The sequence below is a fragment of the Schistocerca serialis genome, chromosome 5 (genome assembly GCF_023864345.2).
Source record: "Schistocerca serialis cubense isolate TAMUIC-IGC-003099 chromosome 5, iqSchSeri2.2, whole genome shotgun sequence".
Taxonomy (NCBI): Eukaryota; Metazoa; Arthropoda; class Insecta; order Orthoptera; family Acrididae; genus Schistocerca; species Schistocerca serialis.
Window position 1 is genome coordinate 503570395 of NC_064642.1, and position 21220 is coordinate 503591614.

At 42.0% G+C, this 21220-nt stretch overlaps 1 protein-coding gene across 1 annotated transcript in view; it reads left to right on the forward strand.

Annotated features, from left to right (window-relative positions):
- LOC126481474 (alpha-L-iduronidase) overlaps positions 1–21220 on the forward strand; it is a 247787-nt gene that overhangs the window by 65591 nt on the left and 160976 nt on the right. Inside the window, exon 4 of the mRNA XM_050105252.1 lies at positions 7988–8125. Coding sequence (XP_049961209.1) covers positions 7988–8125 — 138 coding nt within the window. The remainder of the gene's footprint in view (positions 1–7987; positions 8126–21220) is intronic.

Here is a 21220-nt window from a genome sequence, read left to right on the forward strand (position 1 = left end):
AAAATTGCCATACGGCAACACCAGCAACTAGATGTGATATTCTATGCAGGGCTGACTGACAGCTTCCCTGTGACAGTTGGCATTTATCAAGGCCCAGCTCTGTCTCCAAATTGATACCATAATGCATGACCTACAGAAATGTGTACTATGGATGATTCTATATGCTGATGACATAACGCTTGTGTTGGGTACCAGGAAGGAACTCGAAACTCAAATACAAACATGATATGACTGTCTGCAGAGATTTGGCCTCCATTTAAACATCCATATGTCCTAGTACATCAAAATGACTCCATTGTCTGGACTATACAGATTAATGGAGCTCTTCCCACCTAGGTGGATGCATTTCTATACCTAGGTTCTCAACTGCAGAGTGATGGCTATGTGACTGAAGATGTGTGAGAAATAATCAAAGGGACCTAGACGTGATTCAGAGATGTCATAGGTGTGCTTTGTAATAATAAGATGCCTATCTGCCTAAAATCAAATAAATACTTCACTATGGTGAAGCCAGTTGCATTACAATATTTGGTACTGAATGTTGGCCTGCACCTAGAATTACTGAACACTAGTTACATGTGATGGAAATATAGATACAAGAAGGTCATTCAGTATTTCTATACCCAATCACATCAACAACACATTGATCTGACAACTAGCTGGAATGGCTCCAGTCATTGAGAAGATGCAAGAATTGAGGATTTCTTGGTACGGACACATTCTATGGGCACCACCCAACTCAGTCATCAGCTCAGCTTATCACCTCACTGTCTAAGGCCAGATAAAGCATGAAAGCCCTAAATTATGGTGGCTGGACACTGTAAATACAGATCTTAGGTCTAGAAACATAAATCCACAGGAAGCATTAGAAATGGTGTGTATTGACCCTACAAGCATACTCTGTTCCAGCGGGAAGACACCATGAAGAAGAAAAAGAAAAAGACTAATGTTCATTTTATAGAAATGCATAGAAAGCACAGTCTATTCTGTATTGAACTGTTGGCTAGTTTTAATGATTCCTCATTACAAGATACCTCAGTTGTAGACTTACATTCTCCATCTCACCATTCCATAACAAGTTTTTCGTTACTCATCTTTGAGGGATCCAGCTTATTATCTGGGAATTGAAATATATTGATATTCTATTTACATTTAGCACCAGTTTTTACACTTTTAGAGCACTGTTCATAAAGTTCAGTGCTAAAAGGAGTATTTCAAGAGATGCACTGAATGTTTTATTCCTTTGTATGCTTTCTTTGTTATACATATTGAAAGAAACTAAACCCTCTGGAAGGAAGTAAGCCAAGAAAAGGAAGAGTCAAACAATGGAAAATCAAGGATAGAATGTAACAATATTGTGAAAAGGAAAGTTGCTCCTCACCATATAGTGGAGATGCTGAGTTGCAGATAGGCACAACAGAAAGACTGTCACAAATAATAGCTTTTGGCCACTAAGACTTCATCAAAATTAGATGGAAAACACACACATACCCACTCACACAAATGCAACTCACATACACGACTGCAGTCTCAGGCAACTGAGGCCATACTGTGAGCAGCAGCACCAGTCCATGATGGGAGTAGCGACTGGGTGGGCATAAGGAGGTGGTTGGGGCCAGGAGGGGGAGGGATAGTAGGGTAGATGTGGCAGACAGTAACGTGCTGTTGGGGAGCATGGAGGGACAAGGTGGAAAGAGGGTAGGGCAGCTATGTGCAGTTGGGAGGTTGGACAGATGGAGCAGAGTGATGGAGAGGGGAAGGAGGGAGGGGGCGAAGCAGAAGAGGAGAGAAGTAAAAAGACTGGGTGCAATGGAGGAATGAGGGCTGTGTAGCGCTAGAATGGGAACAGAGAAGGGGCTGAATGTGAGAGGACAATGACTAACGAAGTTTGAGTCCAGGAGGGTTACGGAAACATAGGATATATTGCAGGGAAAGTTCCCACCTGCACAGTTCAGAAAAGCTGGTATTGTTGGGAAAGCTCCATATGGCACAGGCTGTGAATCTGTCATTGAAATGAAGGATGTCATATTTGTCAGCGTGCTCAGCAACAGGGTGGTCCACTTGTTTCTTGACCACAATTTGTTGGTGGCCATTCATGTGGACAGACAGCTTGTTGGTTGTCATGCCCATATAGAATGCAGCACAGTGATTGCAGCTTAGCTTGTAGATCACATGACTAGTTTCACAGGTAGCCTGGACTTTGATGGGATAGGTGATGTTTGCGGCCAGACTGGAGTAGGTGGTGGTGGGAAGATGTATAGCACAGGTCTTGCATCTAGGTCTATTTCAGGCATATGAGCCATGAGGTAAGGTGTTGGGAGCAGGGGTTGTGTAGGGATGGACGAGTATATTGTGTGACCTTCATTAGTTATTGTCCTCTCCCATCCAGCCCGTTCTCTGTTTCCATTCTAGCTTTACACAGCCCTCATTCCCCCATCACACCCAGCCTTTTTACTTCTCTCCTTTTCTGCTATACCCCCTGCTCCCCCCCCCCCCCCCCCCCCCCAACCTCTCCACTTCCTCTGTCTAATATCCTGACTGCACATAGCTGCCCCACCCTCTTTTCACCTCATCCCTCCGCACTCCCCAACAGCTCGTCACTGTCTGCCACACCTATCCTACTATCCCTCCCCCTCCCTACCCCAGCCTCCACCTTACCCCCATCCAGTCACCACTCCCATCATGCACTGGTGCTGCTGCTCGCAGTGTGGCCTCAGTTGCCTGAGACTGCAGTCATGTGTGCGTGAGTTGCATTTGATTGAGTGGGTATGTGTGTGTTTGCCATCTAATTTTGAGGAAGGCCTTACTGGCCGAAAGCTATTATTTGTGACAGTCTTTTTGTTGTGCCTGTCTGCACTCACTATCTCCGCTATATGGTGAGTAACTTTCCTTTTCACGATATTGTTAAGAAAAGGAAGAGTTTTTTTTTTACCTCTGTTTAGTATACAGTGAAATTTGGGTTATTATACTTTTTCATTTGAATTAAATGTAAGTTCTGTGGTGCCATACATGATGTTGGTTTAATTTTCTTTCTTTTTAATTGAACCATATGATGTTCCCCCTGTAACAAATATAACATCAGCACCCAATATTCATTGGGTTCCTCTGGGAATAATATGGAAGGAATTTCATCACTTATTAATTTGCAGATGGGAATGGAAACATGAATCTACAGAGGTCAATTACATTTAATAACACGTTATAGTTAATTTGGTGTGTAGGAACATTGGTAGATGAGATATTTGTGTGCAGTATGAATTAATATCCATAAACAGATTCTAATTCTCTTAATTTGTTGCTGCATGAGAGATTTTTTGCTCACAAAGGTTAGTATGTATTTGAAACATTGATCTAAAGTAGATGGTGATATCAAGATTACTTGAATTGAAACTAAATTTATTAGTATTATATGTATTTATGCCCTTGAAAAATTTACTGTAGGTAAAATACTATGCACATTGAAAGGAATTTTATGATTGATGTTTTTGATAATTTTTGACTAGCTTTAAATACGAGTGGTAAATACCTGATACGTATTGTACTATACTATAACAATTAAACTGAGAATAGGCAGGGGGAAAACACATTTTTTTATTCTTTCCCTAAACATTATGTTCTACTTCAAGAGCAAATCATCATCATCAGTATTCTTCTCTATTACCAGGTCCTTTGTGTCTTCATTTCATCCAATCCGTTGCTTCCTTCTTAATGCCAGTTTATGTGATCAATCATCCATTATCTGAAATCTCTCTCTCCCTCACCTCCTCTTTCCTTCCACATACCTTTCTAAGACAGTTTCTGTAAGCCCCTTCTTCATTCTTAATATATCTCCAATACAGTTTCATTTCCAAGCACAAATGTAAAATGTCTAGTGGTATTATATGTTTTGTGATACATTCTTCCATGGCAATAACTACTCATTCCTTTCGCATATGTGCATTGCAACATGAAACAAAATTTGCTAAGTTGGAAATAAAATAAAATATTTGTCATGAGCCACAAAAAATAAAAGAATTCTGACAACTAGTTCACTGTAAATCAAATCAAACTGATTTTGGGCAAGTTGCTCACAGGTGTACTGATATTGATAGACACTAGTGGAAACCTGTATAATAGTTAGTTTGCTTGCTGAGTAAGTGTACAAGTCTGTAGGTGCCAGAACATAAATTGACTCCAGCAGTCTCACACACAGGTGCGGTCGACATGTACAGTAGAGCAGTCTGATTTGTCATCCAATGTAGTCCTTAAATATAGGATATTCCTCTGGGAAATTAAGTGTTGAATTAACCCAGGTAGGGAATTTTTCTGTGTGAGTGGTGAGATGCGATTTATGTTTATGTATGTATGCCACTGCAGCAGTAGTTACGTGTCACATATACGTTTTTATACACCCACAAAGGGTGCTGGTGCAAATTGAGGAGATGTGCTTAAAAATAGCTAGCAGCTCAACTCAACTGACTGTGATATAAATAACAGTGATTCTATAACAGCCAGGGTGAAAAATGGAATTGTCCTTAAATCTAGGGAAATGTCAGTTAAGATTGGAGCATGGTGTTGGATGACTCACAGAGAATGAGAGTGAGCTTGCAGCTGGGTACATTCAATATTTTTGGTTACATTTTATTATCCTGCAACTGCATTTGCATCTATACTCTGTGAACCACTGTGAAATACTTGGTAAATGGCAAATTTTGTCACACTGTGTATTTATGATTCTTCCCATTCTAGCCACAGATGAAATGTAGGAAAAAGGACTGCTTGTATCTCTCTGTGTGAGCTGTTGTTTGTCTCTATGGAATTTATCATAGGGACTGAAGAATGTTAATAGTGTCTGTTCTGAAAGATTATTCTTGCACACATTGTTAAGCTTTAATTTTCGTATTACTTGACTGGCCATATTTGTGATTTAAACTCTCTTATTTTGTGGAAAATATATACACTACTGAGGTGCATTATTGTAAGCACCTCTTAGGTGTAACATCCACAGTGTGTAGATAACTAACTTAGTCACATGATGTATACTAGTAAAGTAGCCATATAATGGGCCTGACATTCTGTCTGTGCGCAGTTAGCTTACCTTTGTCTGGTGTAAAGCAAGTCATTTATCCTGGTTGATAGGCCATTAAGAGAGTACTTGTAAAGTACACTATGTGGTGTACACTGGCAAAGTAGATGTACAGAGTGTCCAAGGAGGAATGGTCAGCATTCACCAAAATAACAGTAATAGCCATATGAAAAAAAAAAAAAAAAACCGCTTCATGTGGACATATGCTCCATTTCAAATAGTTCATGAGATAGAAAACATTTAATGTATAGGGTTGTTTATTTTCTGTGTTATTCAGTACAGCCTATTTTCAGGTTTACACATGCAGATGTGTTGCATGTAAATATTAAACATGCATTTTACAAAATATCTGTTGAAAAGTGTGTATTTTTTACACATTAGCCTCTAAGCATTATTGTACACATTGCATTACAACTGTTGTACAGCACACAATAAATTTTTGAATATTTTACCATCAACTTCAGTGTGTTTGTGCACTCTTGGGAGAATGTGTTGTGTTGCTCGTCTGAGCACCTCTGCACATTCCCTAATGAGGGCAGCAGTGTCCATGATATGACCAAAGCTGTTCATCTTGTGTATTCACCTTTCATGTGTACACTTCAGTCTTCATCCAACCCTATAAACAAAAATCTATTGACATAAGGTCTGGTGATCTTGGTGGCCCATTAAGTGTACTATCATGACCAATCCACCAAATTGGGAAAGTGCACTACTGGCATGACAGCAAATGTACATTAAACATGTTCTGTCTCAGGAACCATTCAGAATAGGTCATACATCCATATGAAGTTTTTTTGCTTCAAGTGAGTGTTCCTGTTGCATCCCTGAATATTGACCATTACCCCTGAGACACCTTGCATAACTTGACTGACAGACTGTCTATATAACAATGGAAACTCCAGGTAGGATTATCAACAATGTAGGAAATGATAGATTACTACTTACCATAAAAATGATACAATCAGTTGCAGACAGGCACAATTAAAAGACACTTACATGTAAGCTTTCTGCCAAAATCTTCATCAGAAACAGAGAGAGACACACACCATTCATTCACACAAGCAGGCACACCTTATGCACACAACACGACTAAGTCCGGCTGCACTCTAGCCCGAGCTGGCAGAGTTGGCAGTCATGTGTGCATGAGGTGTGCTTACTTGTGTGAATGAAATGTGTGTTTATCTTCTTCTGACAAAGGTGATGGGTGACTTTTAATTGTGCCTGTCTTACTTTTATGGTAAGTAGCAATCTGTCTTCTCCTATCCTGTAGACTGTCTGTATGTATTTAATTTATTATAAGTTGCTTCAGCTTGTATGCAGTGAATGTGTAAAGCTCGTATTCAGACCCTTGAGAAAAAATGCTCAACACAGATGTCCAGAGCTGCAGAAATTTCAACATTATTGATTTCATATGAGCAGTGCTGCTGATCTGAGCACCAAACCTGTCATCTGATAGTGGAGCAAAGCCTCCAGTTGTGGCAGAAATGAATAATAAAAGTTTAATGACTGTATAGAGTATGTTTTTAGTTATATATAATTTAAACATGCTGTCAGGAAAACAGCCTATAAATCTGTAAATTTAACTTACTGCTGTCACAGGACTAGGAAATCATTTACCCTGATTGCATTATAAGATGATCATAGACCAAATGGGGCAGCATTCCTAATGTGTCTGCAAACTTTGTCTTGATTTTGTGGTGTCAGTGTATAATGAGAGGACTAATAACAGTGAAAAATAAACCCTGTATAACTAGACTCACCACAAACATTTAGAAAATCCTTCTGCATGTGAGGGCTCCAAAGCAGATGAATTGTCTGTGTATACATTTCAGAGACTGTGTGTTCTTGGGAAAGACTGCAGTTTACTCAAGACTGTCACAACTGGTTTGCTGTTCATTGACAGTGGGTAGCCTTCTCAAATGAGTCACCTTTTCTAGTTCGTAGGATGGATGGGCAGCGATGTTCCAGCAATAAATGCTAAGAAATTAACTTTCCCAGTTATTTCCACAAGGATTCAAGGCAGTATGAGAAACTGGATGCTTTTTTTGGAATGTCTAAGGTTACTTAGCTGTCTAAAACTTAAAAATTGGTTTGAAAACCTCAGTGCTTTGCTAGGAATGGCTCTATCAGAAATGGTATGCAATTGCCTCCCTGCAGCCGTTGAATGATTTACCCAACCTTTTATAGGGGAGACTGGTGGAGTCTGACCCACAAAGCAACTTCACATTTTTCACGTTAACAGATCACTGTGAGAGCTGAAAGAAAAGATAAATGACAGAATATCTTTAAGACCAATTGAGGATTGGACCCAACAGTTTGGATTTTTAATTTGGCAGTCACTCACAGAGCCACTGAGAAACTGTTGACTGATTTGGCTACAAAACAGTCCTCAGAGATCACATTCAGTGATTAAATTTGTTGTTTTCATTGCAGAGAATGGGACCTCTAACCAGGATAAATCAGCATTCTATATAAATAGAACTGTTTACAAATGGTTGAAAGAGCTCAATAAAGTCTTGAAAGTCTTTCCATGGCTTCCAAATTTCCATGATTCTAACCCACTGGAACATCAGTAGTGCCATTTTGATCATCATTTTCCCTTCATGAATCCTTCACTACAATTCTGAGACACACTGTAGACAGTGTCCCAGGTAGGAGTGGAGGTTTATTAGCATCAAACTAAATCACTCTTGTTTTATCTAGGCACAGTTTCTACTGAATCAGCGCATAACATAGGTACTGAGAGTTGATCTTAATAATGTCACTTGACAGTGTCAATTTCAAGTAGATGTTAATAAATTTATTCCTGTTTCATGTACTACTTCAAGTTTTTACATTTACTTGTCTGTATAAAATATGTGCACACATTTTCATATTATATTCTAATTAATGATAAGTTGTATTCATATTATTTGTTATCAGCCCTTCTTCACCATCAGAAGCACGCTCTTTCCTGCTGTCTTATCCTGAAAAGTTGAATTTAGTGCTAATTGGGGCACTGCCAAACTCTGCCATAAGGCATGTTCGTATTCACTGGATGCTTGACCTGATTGATTACAGGTAAAATGGATCTTTACTGCTATATTTACACTTAAGAACATAAAAATGTAATAGCAACTGTGGTTATTTTAGAGACATTAAAATAGTGACAGTCACGTACTAGTCAGATGCAATTCTTAAAATTAAATACGAATCTTAGAACAAGTGTAGCTTTACCTCCATTGTGCAACTCTGTTGCAACTGGAAAGAGAAACCTTAAGAAAATTGTGGTTCCTAAGAGATTTTGTCTACAGCACTTTTTCTCATTTTATCACACCTGATATGTTTTCCTTGATGTATGTTGTTTCAGTTACATGCTCACAACATCCCAGTTATTAGCACCCTATATGAATTAATATTTGAGTCAAAAGATGTGCAGAATGGAAAGGGTGGTTGATTAAATCAATTTGATGACCAAGTTAATTGGTCTTTCCTTACTGTGTGCAAAATTGTTGGAGAAAATGCAGGACTTGTTTTGTCATCAGCTAGAATACAGAGGACATTGGGGAAGTCCCCAATGCAATGAAGGACTGTCTTCTAAAATAAGGCTTACAGATATAAATATGAAGTTAGCACCATGTAGTTATGAGTTCTCTCAAAGGTGGATGAATCCATGCCCAATCTGGAGACATGTTTGGAACACTTCATTTTGCCTCTGTAACTGGAGAGACCTATGTCATGATCAGATAGTTGGTTGTACTGACTGCGCCTTGTTATCCCGCACTCAAAGCCACATATTCTGCTCTCTTTGACATTGAAATCATCACATTTTTCAAACTTAAAATGACAAATCATTTTCAATTCTTATGTCAGCACCACTGTTACCAAAGAAGCATGGCAACATGTTAAAGAACTAACTTTGAGTTGTTCCTCCATTAGACCTAAATAGAATTTTTATTCATTTGTGTGTGCCTGTGTTTTTTTATTTTTTATTTATTTATTTATTTTACATTGGTGATGTATTTGTTCACAAGAAAAACCAGTCATGGATTTACCTGCTGTTGCTACAGTCCAGAGATATAAAAAGCTTCCCTATCAGATCTCTGTGGAGGACAGCCACATGAAAAGCTATGAACATCCTTAGGAATATACAAAATATTGTAACTTCAGATGTGCAAGGATTGTGCCTAATTGAAAATTACAAATTGTGGAGAGAGAACACCAGTGCCCTAAAATTGGAATACTAGGATTAGGAGAGACTCATTGGAAAGCCAGTGACATTTCAGAACAGTTGATGGGAATTCAGTATGTTTTTCCGATAGCTCGTATAATTCCATTAATGGTGTTGCTTTGTTAGCACACAAGGGGTGGAATGTTGCAGTGCCTGTGTACAAGCCTACTGTGAGTGAACATTACTAGTGAAATCCAAATACTAGCCTCGCAAGTTAAATATTATACAGGCATATGTATCAAATTCAGCAGCTGATGGTAAAAATGTAATGAAATGAGCATATGCCATCATTGGCCTGGAGGTCCCATCCAGGGAAGTTTGGCCACCAAGTGCAAGTCTTATTTCAGTCGATGCCACATTGGGCAACTTAAGTGCCAGTGATGAGGACGAAATGATGATGGGGACAACACAACACTCAGTCCATGAGCGGAGAAAATTTCTAGCCCAGCCAGAATTGAAGCCAGGCCCACTGCATGGGAGGCAAGCATGGTACCACACAGATAAGCAGGTGGACTGATGGTGAAGAGAGAAGAATTTTGTGAGACCCTTTCCAACTTCCTTTGCAATGGTACTTAATGGTTATTCCTGAGTAATTGCTCTTCCAAACAGCATCCCATGCAAGCAAACCTGTTGGGACTTTGCCTGATATTGCTCGTTTCTTAGTACTCAGGCTATGCACAGCTCTGTTTAAACATAATAGCTCAATGCAGTCATAGAGCTGAATTGTGCACATCTGCTTTCATAACCCCCAGCTAATTTGCTGCAAATAATAACCTGTAGCTGAGATCCTGCAGTCAAATTGTCTACGCAATGGCTAGATTTGTGAGTTAATAAAATACACATAAATGTAAAAGAAAAGACAAATGAATAATGTATAAAGAGGGTTCTACTCTAATGTCTGTAACAGATGTAGATGACGAGATCTTTCTGAGTGTGCCAAATTCTGATGTTTGTTCCATTGCAAACATATGGATTGTACATCTCGTTTCCTACCAAAAGTGTAACGCTGAGCTTATCAGGAGGGGCAGTCTTGGCATTTGTGCCAGGAATAACACCTAGTGTAGTAACCAAAACCAACTGCGGGAGTGCTTTGTGCTGTGGATCGGGGCCACCAGGTGGGGAAGCCGCCGGCGGTGGAGCATGCACCACGGGGTAAACACAAGGACGAGTCAGATGACAGACCAACGACAACTGACAACAAATGACCACGACCGACTATGACCGACACAACAAGGAAGAGAGAAACAACGGAGTCTTGTGGAAACTACAACACCAAACACCAACAGTAAATCCATTCGGAACCAGAGCGAGGCAAATGTTAACAACGAGCAACGACCAGAACACAGTACCGCCGAGATAGAAACACATTCCAGAGTGAGTACCAGACTGACTGGACTAGGGTAGAACAGGTCCCTATATACGAAACCAGAGGGAGCAGCTATTGGCCGCTGTCTGCACATGGCGTAGCGGTGCCGCCCTCGCTGCGCGGAATAGCTGCCACGGAGGAGGAGCCCTCTATGGGCAGACCACGTCCATTTGTTCTGGTGTGTGTTCAACTTCTGCGGCAGAAGGTACTAGACCTAGGGCAAGACTTAATTCTGTTGACCTGTGTAGCCGCCTGTTTAGTGAACTGTTGATGCAGCATGGTACGTTGTTTACTTGGCATGGCTAGTGCACACTGCTGGTGTGGAATGGGGCGATCACAACTAAGGGACTCAACCTGAAAAATATGAGCTGACAAGGCGCTGGAATTGTGCTGATGTAATATTTGCACTACCTGCTGAAATGATGGATCAGACTATTTCAATATTTGTTCCCTTAGTTTAACATCAGGTACACTGTACACGATCGCATCACGCAACATAACATCTGAATATAAAGCACCGCAAACACATTTGAATTTGCATTTCCTTGTCATACCCTGCAAATCTGTTACCCACTCGCTATAAGTTTGTCCTGACTGTTTTTTGCAATTGAAGATTGATACCTAGCTGCTACCACATTCACTTGTCAGTCATAATAGTTAGTCAGCGAATCAATAACACTGTCATATGCAAGTTCACTCGGAGTGGCGTTAGGAAAGAGTTTTTGAATTAATCTGAACACTGCACTTTCTACGGTTGATAATAAATGTGGGAGTTTTACAGTACCTGGTACATTATGGACAACGATGTGTGCCTCGAACTATGCTAACCTCTCTAGCCATTCCTCTTCTTGGTCACACAATTGTCCAAAAGGTGGTATAGCAGCTGTAGTAGGTGGTGCTTGTTCTGTCGGGCATGCAGCGTTGGTGAGTAGCTCCTGCACTGTGTTGAGCAGTGCTGATATTTGCTGCATCTGAAACTTTAATATCTGCATTAGCTGTGTGGCATCTAACACTTGCAGCTGTGGCGCCTGAGCAGTGGGTGGAACAGGATTGGTGGGCATTTTGGAAGACACAAATGCGAGAAATATACAAGGCAAGCAATCTAAATAACGACAAAATCAAAGAAATTTTCTGCATCGCCCACCTGAAAACACTGATTGAACAAAAACGACAAGAACCTGTGAAAGCAATATGCATCCCTGCAAAGGAAAGTCAAGAGAAATTAAGGCACCAGCAACAAAAAACACAAATTTCTGTGGCTGATGGCACATAGTTCATTTGAAGACTCATTACCAATTGTTGGGTCCTGCCCACTAGTATGCTGCATTCTTAGACTGCTATACAATAATTCAAGCAGATCACATTAGTAGTTTTATTTCTATAAAGCAAATTGACTATACTTAACTTTAATGTATAAAGGTGTCACAAGGGAGAGGTGACATGCAAACAGTAAAGTTCTTTCTATACACAATGTTCCTGCAAGCTGACACATGTCACTGATAACTGATTTGCGAGTGCCGGTCTGCAACTGTGCCTATACTGTCCTCTAATGTCCATATACTGAGCCAATCTGAAGAGCCGGGGCTGGCAGGAGCACACCTCTTGCAAGGGGCAGTCCTAATGAGCGCACCATTGGCTGATGTCATATCACTGCCTTCTCTGGTCTTGCATTTTCGCCTTTGTTCTGGCACTTGTGCTTATGCAAGAACAAATATGACAGCCATTGCATGTGCAGCCTGCTGACTGTGCCCCCTGTTGGAACAAATGAATATATAGGCAGGTGTGCAAGGCTTCGCCAGCCACTTGTGTATTGCTTATTGTACTGGACTTTGTCTTCCACATGTATGTACTGTTCAAGCAATAAATTACAGTGTTCTTGGTTTTAGAAACTTTTTGGTAATAGGATAGAATTCAACTCCACGTGTTCCACTTCAGTAATTAGCACTTTGAGTTTAATTTCCATGGAGGCAGTGCTTAAATCTCCTCTTAAGCAACAGCAGGCACCGACAGTCATTATTTCCAGTTTAACAACTATATTGACACAACTTGGGGACCCGCCAACAATGTATCCATGGCCATTCTCTGTGTATGATGATGCAGCAGAAGACTGTGATGCTTATGAAAAATTCTACAGGCATTTAGACATTTATGGTAACAGACATAAACTTATGCAAGGCCTTTTTTATGTCATGGATTTCACATACAGAGATCAGTTGTTGTGTCTGCTCGCCCCCTTACAAGAACCTTCTATTCTTTCCTTTGATCAGATGTGTGCGTTACTTTCCACCTATCAGTCTCACGTTATTGCTGCTCGTGTGGAGTTTTACAGCTGCCAAAAACAGCCGAAACAATCATACAGAGCATGGGCACCAGAACTGCGTGGACTTAGCTGTCATTGTAATTTTGTGGCAAATGTTCATAAGAAAACCTAAGCTGATCATATGGCTTGTGATACAATCACATATTTTGCTCCTGATAAGGAAGTTTGAGAGTGGGCTCTACAGTGTGAAAATCTTACACTTGTGGAAGTATTGAACATAACTTGGTCGTTGGAAGTTTCATGGGCTGCAGAGAGTCAGATAGAAGCCTGGTCTGAAGTTTCAGAAATCAGTTCCTCTAACCCCTCCCAGCATTTAGTCAGTTTGCAAGGGAATGTAGATGCTATTGCAGCGGTGCAGCAGACATCTCAGCATTGTACAGGTAATTGGCATTCACTGGAACAGTAGTCCACATCACAACAGCGACATCCTTATGCTTCGCTATCTTCATGCTAATACTGCTTCATTCAACACAAATGGACTGCATGTCCCAATTACTGAGTGATGGGTAATAGGTTCCATAAGAAAGGACACATTGCTTCTGTACGTAACTCCTTTTTAACCCTGAGTGAATATGAAACAAACATTGATGTGAATAGTTTGTCAACAGTGATGGAATCTCAAAGCAAGTTGTATACTAAACTGTGCAAGAAATTGAGAAAGCAGGTGGATATGGGTGCAGCAACAATGTTGGTGAGTTCTCAGACAAATGTGGATTTGGGCTCTCCCCCTCTGACTTTAGTCATGGAGGATGGTGAGTTATAACAAATAACAGATTCCCATTCTGGGACAGTTTTCACGACCTGTGGCTTATAAGGCTGTGGTTCATTCCTTAACATTCTGAGTTGTGGACAATTTATTTGTTTTGGATGCTTTTAAACTGATGGGATTCTCCATTCATGATGAAGTGCATTTGGTTTCCATTCAAGTTCCATATCAATGGTTAGATGCTCTCTGTGCCAAATTGTTCCCTCTATTTTCTCCAGAACTGGGTTGTGCAACAGAATTTTGGGCTCACATTACAATGAAACAGGCTGCCTGCCCCCATTTTTTACTGGGCCCGCCAAGTACTGATGACTTTATGGGATCAAAAACCTACTGGTAAATTACACGTCTGCCGTGATTTAAAAAAATCTAGTAACGCACAGTCAATCATTGATACCTACCCCTTTGTCATGCCCTAATGAGCTGTTAAAAAATTATTGGGAGACCAATATCTTTCAAAGATTGACTTGGCAGAGGCATATTTACAGCTGCCACTTGATGAGGAATTTAAGTGCCTTCTAGTTATCAATATTCCATTTGGGTTTTATCAATACCAGCATTTGCCTTTGCGTGTGTTGTGGCATCCATTATTTTTCAGTGGTTTTTAGAGCAACTTATTGCATCAATTCCAGGATGCATCAACTATTTGGATGACAGAGTATGGCAGTGTCTGGTGCCTCTACAGAGGAATATTTGCAGAACCTTCATGCTCTATCCTCTGTTCTGCAGTCTGCAGGGTTAAAGTGCAATTTGGACAGGGCACATTTATTTCAATCATCTATTATTTGTTTGAGTTTTGAAGTCTTGCAGGCTGGCATTAAACCATTGCACCAGCATATTGATGCTATTGCTGCAGTGCAATACCCCACATCTGTCGAGGAATTACAAGCATTTTTAGGCAGAATTGCGTACTACCACAATTTCATACCAGTCACTGCTACTGTGGCACAACTGCTCCATACATTATAATGTAAAGCTGTTCCTCTCCAGTGGTCCTTGGCTTGTGACTGGGCATTTGAGTTGTTGAAATCAAAGCTGCAGTTGGCCCCTTGTGTTTGGTCACTTTTCGGCCAGGCCAACACCTTGTGCTAGTGATGGACACATGTCGGTTGGACCATGGCACTGTGTTTGCTCATAATTATGCAGACAGTTCTGAACAGTGTATTGAATATGCCTCTAAATACTTAAATTCAGGGCAACAGCACTATTCTCTGATAGAGAAAGAGGTCTTGGCAATCATAAATGCTCTAAAAAAGTTTCATGTTTTTCTACAGGTCTAAGTTTCACCTGTCATGATACAATTATGAGATACATTTTCAACCTACAGCACAACATGCAAATGCTGACACCCTATCACCAGTTGATCCAAATCTAGAGTTTGATAAAGAGGAATTACTTTGTTTTCATTTAGAAATGGAATTTCAAGAAGTTGTTGGTTTTCCTATTACTAGCACTAAAATTACAGCCACGGTAGCTACGGACCCTGTTTTAAGTAAATTTATTTGATTTGTGCCATGTGGCTGACTGGACAAACCTCCAGGCTGTGCTTCTGACCATTTGAGAAATTATTTTGCAATACAAAAATCATGTTTCTGTTTGGGATGGAGTGCTGCTGTTAGCTCCCCGGGTTGTAGTTCCAGCAATCTTCAGCATGGGGTTAAGCATTTATTACATGTGGACAACTGGGGTGTGTCACATACGAAGTCTTAGCTTGTAGACATGTTTTTTGGCTGGGAATCGATGGGGGAAAGGCACGAGTTGCTGCGGCCCGCCCACAGTGTGCCACCCATCAGGTGGCTTCCCTTTCTTCTTTGTCACTGTAGCCAGATCCACAGCGGGCTTGGGAATGAATTCATGTAGATTTTGGGGGACCTTTTTTGAATTTCTACTGGCTTGTCATAATTTATACTTATTCTAAGTTTCTGTATGTGGTGTGTTGTCTGTCTACTTCTGCACCAGCAACAATTTCAGCTTTGTCAAAAATTTTTGCAATGGAAGGTCTTCCATATACATTAGTTACTGACAATGGCCCCCAGTTCATATCTCAGGAATTTGAAGATTTTTATAAGTGGCATTTGCCATGTCAAGGCTCCTTCTTTCCACCGTCAGTTGAATAGAGAAGCAGAACAACTAGTACAAACATTTAAGTCTCAGATGAAAACATACAATTTGGATGTGTCACTGGAAGGAGGTCGTGACCGGTCCCTCAGTTCTTATAGATTCCCCCCAGTCAGCAATAAATTCCAGCAGAGTTGTTGCACATTCATCAGCCCTGTACTCTGTTTTGGCCAACATCAGGCTGTCCACCAACACTGGCACCAGCACCATGCCACAATGCTTCTGGCCTGACACTGCTGTCTGGGTTTGCAGGTTTGGCTGTCAACTGAAATGAGTGCCGATGATAATTGAGAGTAGCCATGGCCTACGCCTCTGCGTTGTCCGCATGGCTGGGGGTAGGGTGTCATGTCACATCAACCAGCTGTGACCTCACATGGGCGACTGTGCACTGGGTGCACCTTCGCTGACCCTGCATCCTCCATCTGCCCAGCGGTCTTCTACATCGTGGCCAGTGCCCTCGCATCCTCCTCCGCTGCTGCTGCTGCTGACATGTTCACAACTGTCCCTTCCACTGTGGTGCTCGCTTCAGCTGTTGGTGGCTAAGGCAAGACCCTGGCTTCTGCACTGTTGCAACCGATGCATCAATCACTGCGGTGTCCATCGCAGCCAATACTGCCTGTTCCACCACCTGCATTGCAACCTCCTTCCTGTGGTTGGATTCTGATGTGGAAATAGATGACGCACCAATGTCTTCCTGTCCTACCATATGGCCCCTCATGAGCACAGTACTCACTTCTTTGCAAAGGAAGAGGAGTACCGTAACTACCAGTTTTGTGTGTGTGTGCTGCTTCATAGTTCACACATGAAGTTTGTGCTTGATTCGGACAGTAGAGGCCATTCCGCCTGTTAACATGACAGCAGTTGTGGGCACAGCCATCTGGCCAGAGCATATGGCTCAGCCAGCCACTTGCGTATTGCTAATTGGAATGTACCTTGTCTTCCATGTGTGTGTACTGTTCAAGCAATAAATCACAGTGTTCTTGGGTTGGAACAGAAATACAACCAGAACAAGTTGGATTTGTGCATAATAAAAGAACATGAGAGCAGATTCTCAGTGTCAAACTGTTGAATGAGAGATGTAGACAATTCAATACCCCTTTAGTTCTTTGTTTCTGGGGCTATTGCAAGGCTTCGAATGATGTTCTGTGGAAAGAACTCCACAATGTGTTATCAGAAATGCATCTTCCTGATCGTCTTATTACCCTTAATACAAATCTCTACTCTGATAGCAAGGCAGTAATTAGCCTACATAAGACAATTTCAAGTCCTTTCTAATCATGTAAGGAGTTAGACTGGGGTTCATATTATCAGCAGTTATATTTGACACCTGTGGAGAATATGTTATCAGAAAAAGATCTCGTAACTGGACTGGTGGTATCTGAATTGTAGAACGGTGAATCATTAATTTAAAATTTCCTGATGATACAATCACAAGTGGAAATGAAGGAACTACTGGACAGAATTAAGAGAGAAAGCGAGAAATTTTTGTTGTCAGTAAATAACAAAAAGCCCAAGATCATGATATTTGACAGAGATGAGGCACTACCAACTAGCTACTGATCTACTATTAGAATATGAGGAAGATGATCGCTTTGTCTACCTGGGCTCAGTGTTTCAGAAAGAGGGTGGCTCTACTCAGGAAATGTGGCATAGAATTTCTATGAGCAGGGATGCTGCATCAAAACAGATATTTATGTGGAAAAACTGAGTACTAACAAGGTTTTCTAAACTGAGAATGCTGAAATCTCTGGTGTTTCCAATTTTCCTATACAGTGCTGAAACTGGGATAATAACTCAAAGGGACTGAAAAAGAGTTGATTCTTTTGAGATGTGGACATACAGGAGGTTTTTGAGAATATCATGGTTGGACAAATGAACCAACAAATCAATCCTTCAAGAACTCATAGTGGGGAAGCTATTGTCCAGTAGTTGTTTCCAGTGAATTCTGCAGTTCTTCGGTCACATAGTTTGATGAGAGAAGGATGACTTGGAAAAAATTTACCATCTAAGGCAACAGTGAAGGAAAAGGATTACAGGGAAGACCACTGAGACAATGGCACAGATAACGTAAAAGAAAAGCCAAATATGGAGCCAGATACTCCAAATTGTAGAAGTCTGGGAACAATGGAGGCAGATTGTTAAGAGGATTGTATGATGGGTAGTCAGCTTTCACCTGCGAAAGACATAACAGTGATTGTGATATTAATAGCGATGATGATGATGATTTTATTTCTCGTTCAGCTACAGGCAAAGCGTGATACACTTACAAACATCAACATAAAAATTTAAATTAACATTAACAATGATTTACAATAAAATTTTCAGGGTTTCCAGCCACAAAAGTGCTTGGTCACTTATCACATGTATGTCCATCAGATTTCCTCCCTTAAGTCCGTGTACGTCACACTCAACTATATGCTGCATGGTTTGACTCTCTCCACACTCACAATTGGGGTCCTGGGAGAAACCCCACTTTTTCAGCAAATATCCGCACTGACCAACACCTGTCCGCAGACGATTTAGGGTTACCCACACTCTACGTTGGAGTTGGAAGCCTGGAACTCGTTGAGATGGGTCCTCAATAAGGAAACTGTTATTCACTTTGCTTTCCTGCCATTGCTGTTTCCACAGGTTATCGATATCAATCTGTTGTTTGAGTTCTTTCCAGAAGGGATTTCTTGACATCAATCTGTCAGGGGGAGGAGGTAGGTCCCTGAACTTTTCTTTGTACCTCTGGATTGCTCTTTCACGTCTAATCGAGGGTGGTTCGATATTGGCAAGGACGGGCAGCCAAGGTTTCGGGGTGGGTCTTACTGTTCCTGTTATGAGCCTCATTGTCTCGTTAAGTTGCACATCAATATATCTGACATGCCAACTGCGGGCCCAGACGGGTGCGCAATATTCCGCTACACTATACAGAAGTGCCAGTGCTGATGTGCGTAGAGTTTCAGTGGAACATCCCCAGGTTGTTCCTGCCAGTTTCATTATGATGTTGTTTCTTGTTTTCATTTTTTGGGCGACTTCGTACAGGTGGCTCTTATATGTGAGAGTGCGATCTAGCTTAACACCCAGATATTTTGGCGTTCTATCGTTTTTCAACAATTTACCTTTTATTTGCACTTTTAGCTCACGATTTGCATCTTTGTTACACAAGTGCATTATTGATGTCACGGATTTAGTCGGATTTACTTTGAGGTGCCAGTTGTCATAATATTGTTGTAGTCGTTCCAGATCCCTGTTTAAAATTTCTTCCAGTTCTTCGAAAGTGTTGGCGTGAGCCGCGATAGCGATGTCATCTGCATACATAAAAGAACAAGATTCCAGGTTTGGGATGTCCGCTATGTACACTCCTGGAAATGGAAAAAAGAACACATTGACACCGGTGTGCCAAACCCACCATACTTGCTCCAGACACTGCGAGAGGGCTGTACAAGCAATGATCACACGCACGGCACAGCGGACACACCAGGAACCGCGGTGTTGGCCGTCGAATGGCGCTAGCTGCGCAGCATTTGTGCACCGCCGCCGTCAGTGTCAGCCAGTTTGCCGTGGCATACGGAGCTCCATCGCAGTCTTTAACACTGGTAGCATGCTGCGACAGCGTGGACGTGAACCGTATGTGCAGTTGACGGACTTTGAGCGAGGGCGTATAGTGGGCATGCGGGAGGCCGGGTGGACATACCGCCAAATTGCTCAACACGTGGGGCGTGAGGTCTCCACAGTACATCGATGTTGTCGCCAGTGGTCGGCGGAAGGTGCACGTGCCCGTCGACCTGGGACCGGACCGCAGCGACGCACGGATGCACGCCAAGACCGTAGGATCCTACGCAGTGCCATAGGGGACCGCACCGCCACTTCCCAGCAAATTAGGGACACTGTTGCTCCTGGGGTATCGGCGAGGACCATTCGCAACCGTCTCCATGAAGCTGGGCTATGGTCCCGCACACCATTAGGCCGTCTTCCGCTCACGCCCCAACATCATGCAGCCCGCCTCCAGTGGTGTCGCGACAGGCGTGAATGGAGGGACGAATGGAGACGTGTCGTCTTCAGCGATGAGAGTCGCTTCTGCCTTGGTGCCAATGATGGTCGTATGCGTGTTTGGCGCCGTGCAGGTGAGCGCCACAATCAGGACTGCATACGACCGAGACACACAGGGCCAACACCCGGCATCATGGTATGGGGAGCGATCTCCTACACTGGCCGTACACCACTGGTGATCATCGAGGGGACACTGAATAGTGCACGGTACATCCAAACCGTCATCGAACCCATCGTTCTACCATTCCTAGACCGGCAAGGAAACTTGCTGTTCCAACAGGAAAATGCACGTCCGCATGTATCCTGTGCCACCCAACGTGCTCTAGAAGGTGTAAGTCAACTACCCTGGCCAGCAAGATCTCCGCATCTGTCCCCCATTGAGCATGTTTGGGACTGGATGAAGCGTCGTCTCACGCGGTCTGCACGTCCAGCACGAACGCTGGTCCAACTGAGGCGCCAGGTGGAAATGGCATGGCAAGCCGTTCCACAGGACTACATCCAGCATCTCTACGATTGTCTCCATGGGAGAATAGCAGCCTGCATTGCTGCGAAAGGTGGATATACACTGAACTAGTGCCGACATTGTGCATGCTGTGTTGCCTGTGTCTATGTGCCTGTGGTTCTGTCAGTGTGATCATGTGATGTATCTGACCCCAGGAATGTGTCAATAAAGTTTCCCCTTCCTGGGACAATGAATTCACGGTGTTCTTATTTCAATTTCCAGGAGTGTATAAATTGAAAAGGCATGGAGCCAGCACAGACCCTTGGGGGAGACCATTTTGTAGTGTCCTGTAGCTGCTTGTTTTCCCATTCAGAGATACCTTGAATCTCCTGTTTATCAACATATTTCTGACTAGATCTATGATCTTCTTGCATTTCACGACTTTTGACAGTTTATACAGTATCCCTTTTGTCCATACGGTGTCGTATGCTGAGGTGAGATCTAATAATACCATGCCCATTTTCTTTTTGTTTTGGAAACCTCTTTCAATGAAAGTGGTTAGGGCGAGAACTTGGTCGCAACAATCTCTTCCTTTTCGAAAACCGCCTTGCTCTGGGGGAAGAGCAGCTTCTATTTTACTTTCTATTCTGCCTAGGATGACTCGTTCAAACAGCTTGTAAGTGGTGCACAATAAAGATATCGGTCTATAATCTTTAGCATTCTCTCCTGTTTTCCCTGGTTTCTGGATGGCTATGACTTGTGCGTTTTTCCATTGCTTTGGTAACCTGTTGGTATCTATGATATTAGAGAAAAGAGAAGACAGCCATGCTCTTCCCTTTGGCCCGAGGTTCTTCAAGAATTCTGGAAGAAGGCCGTCACAGCCAGCTGCTTTACCAGG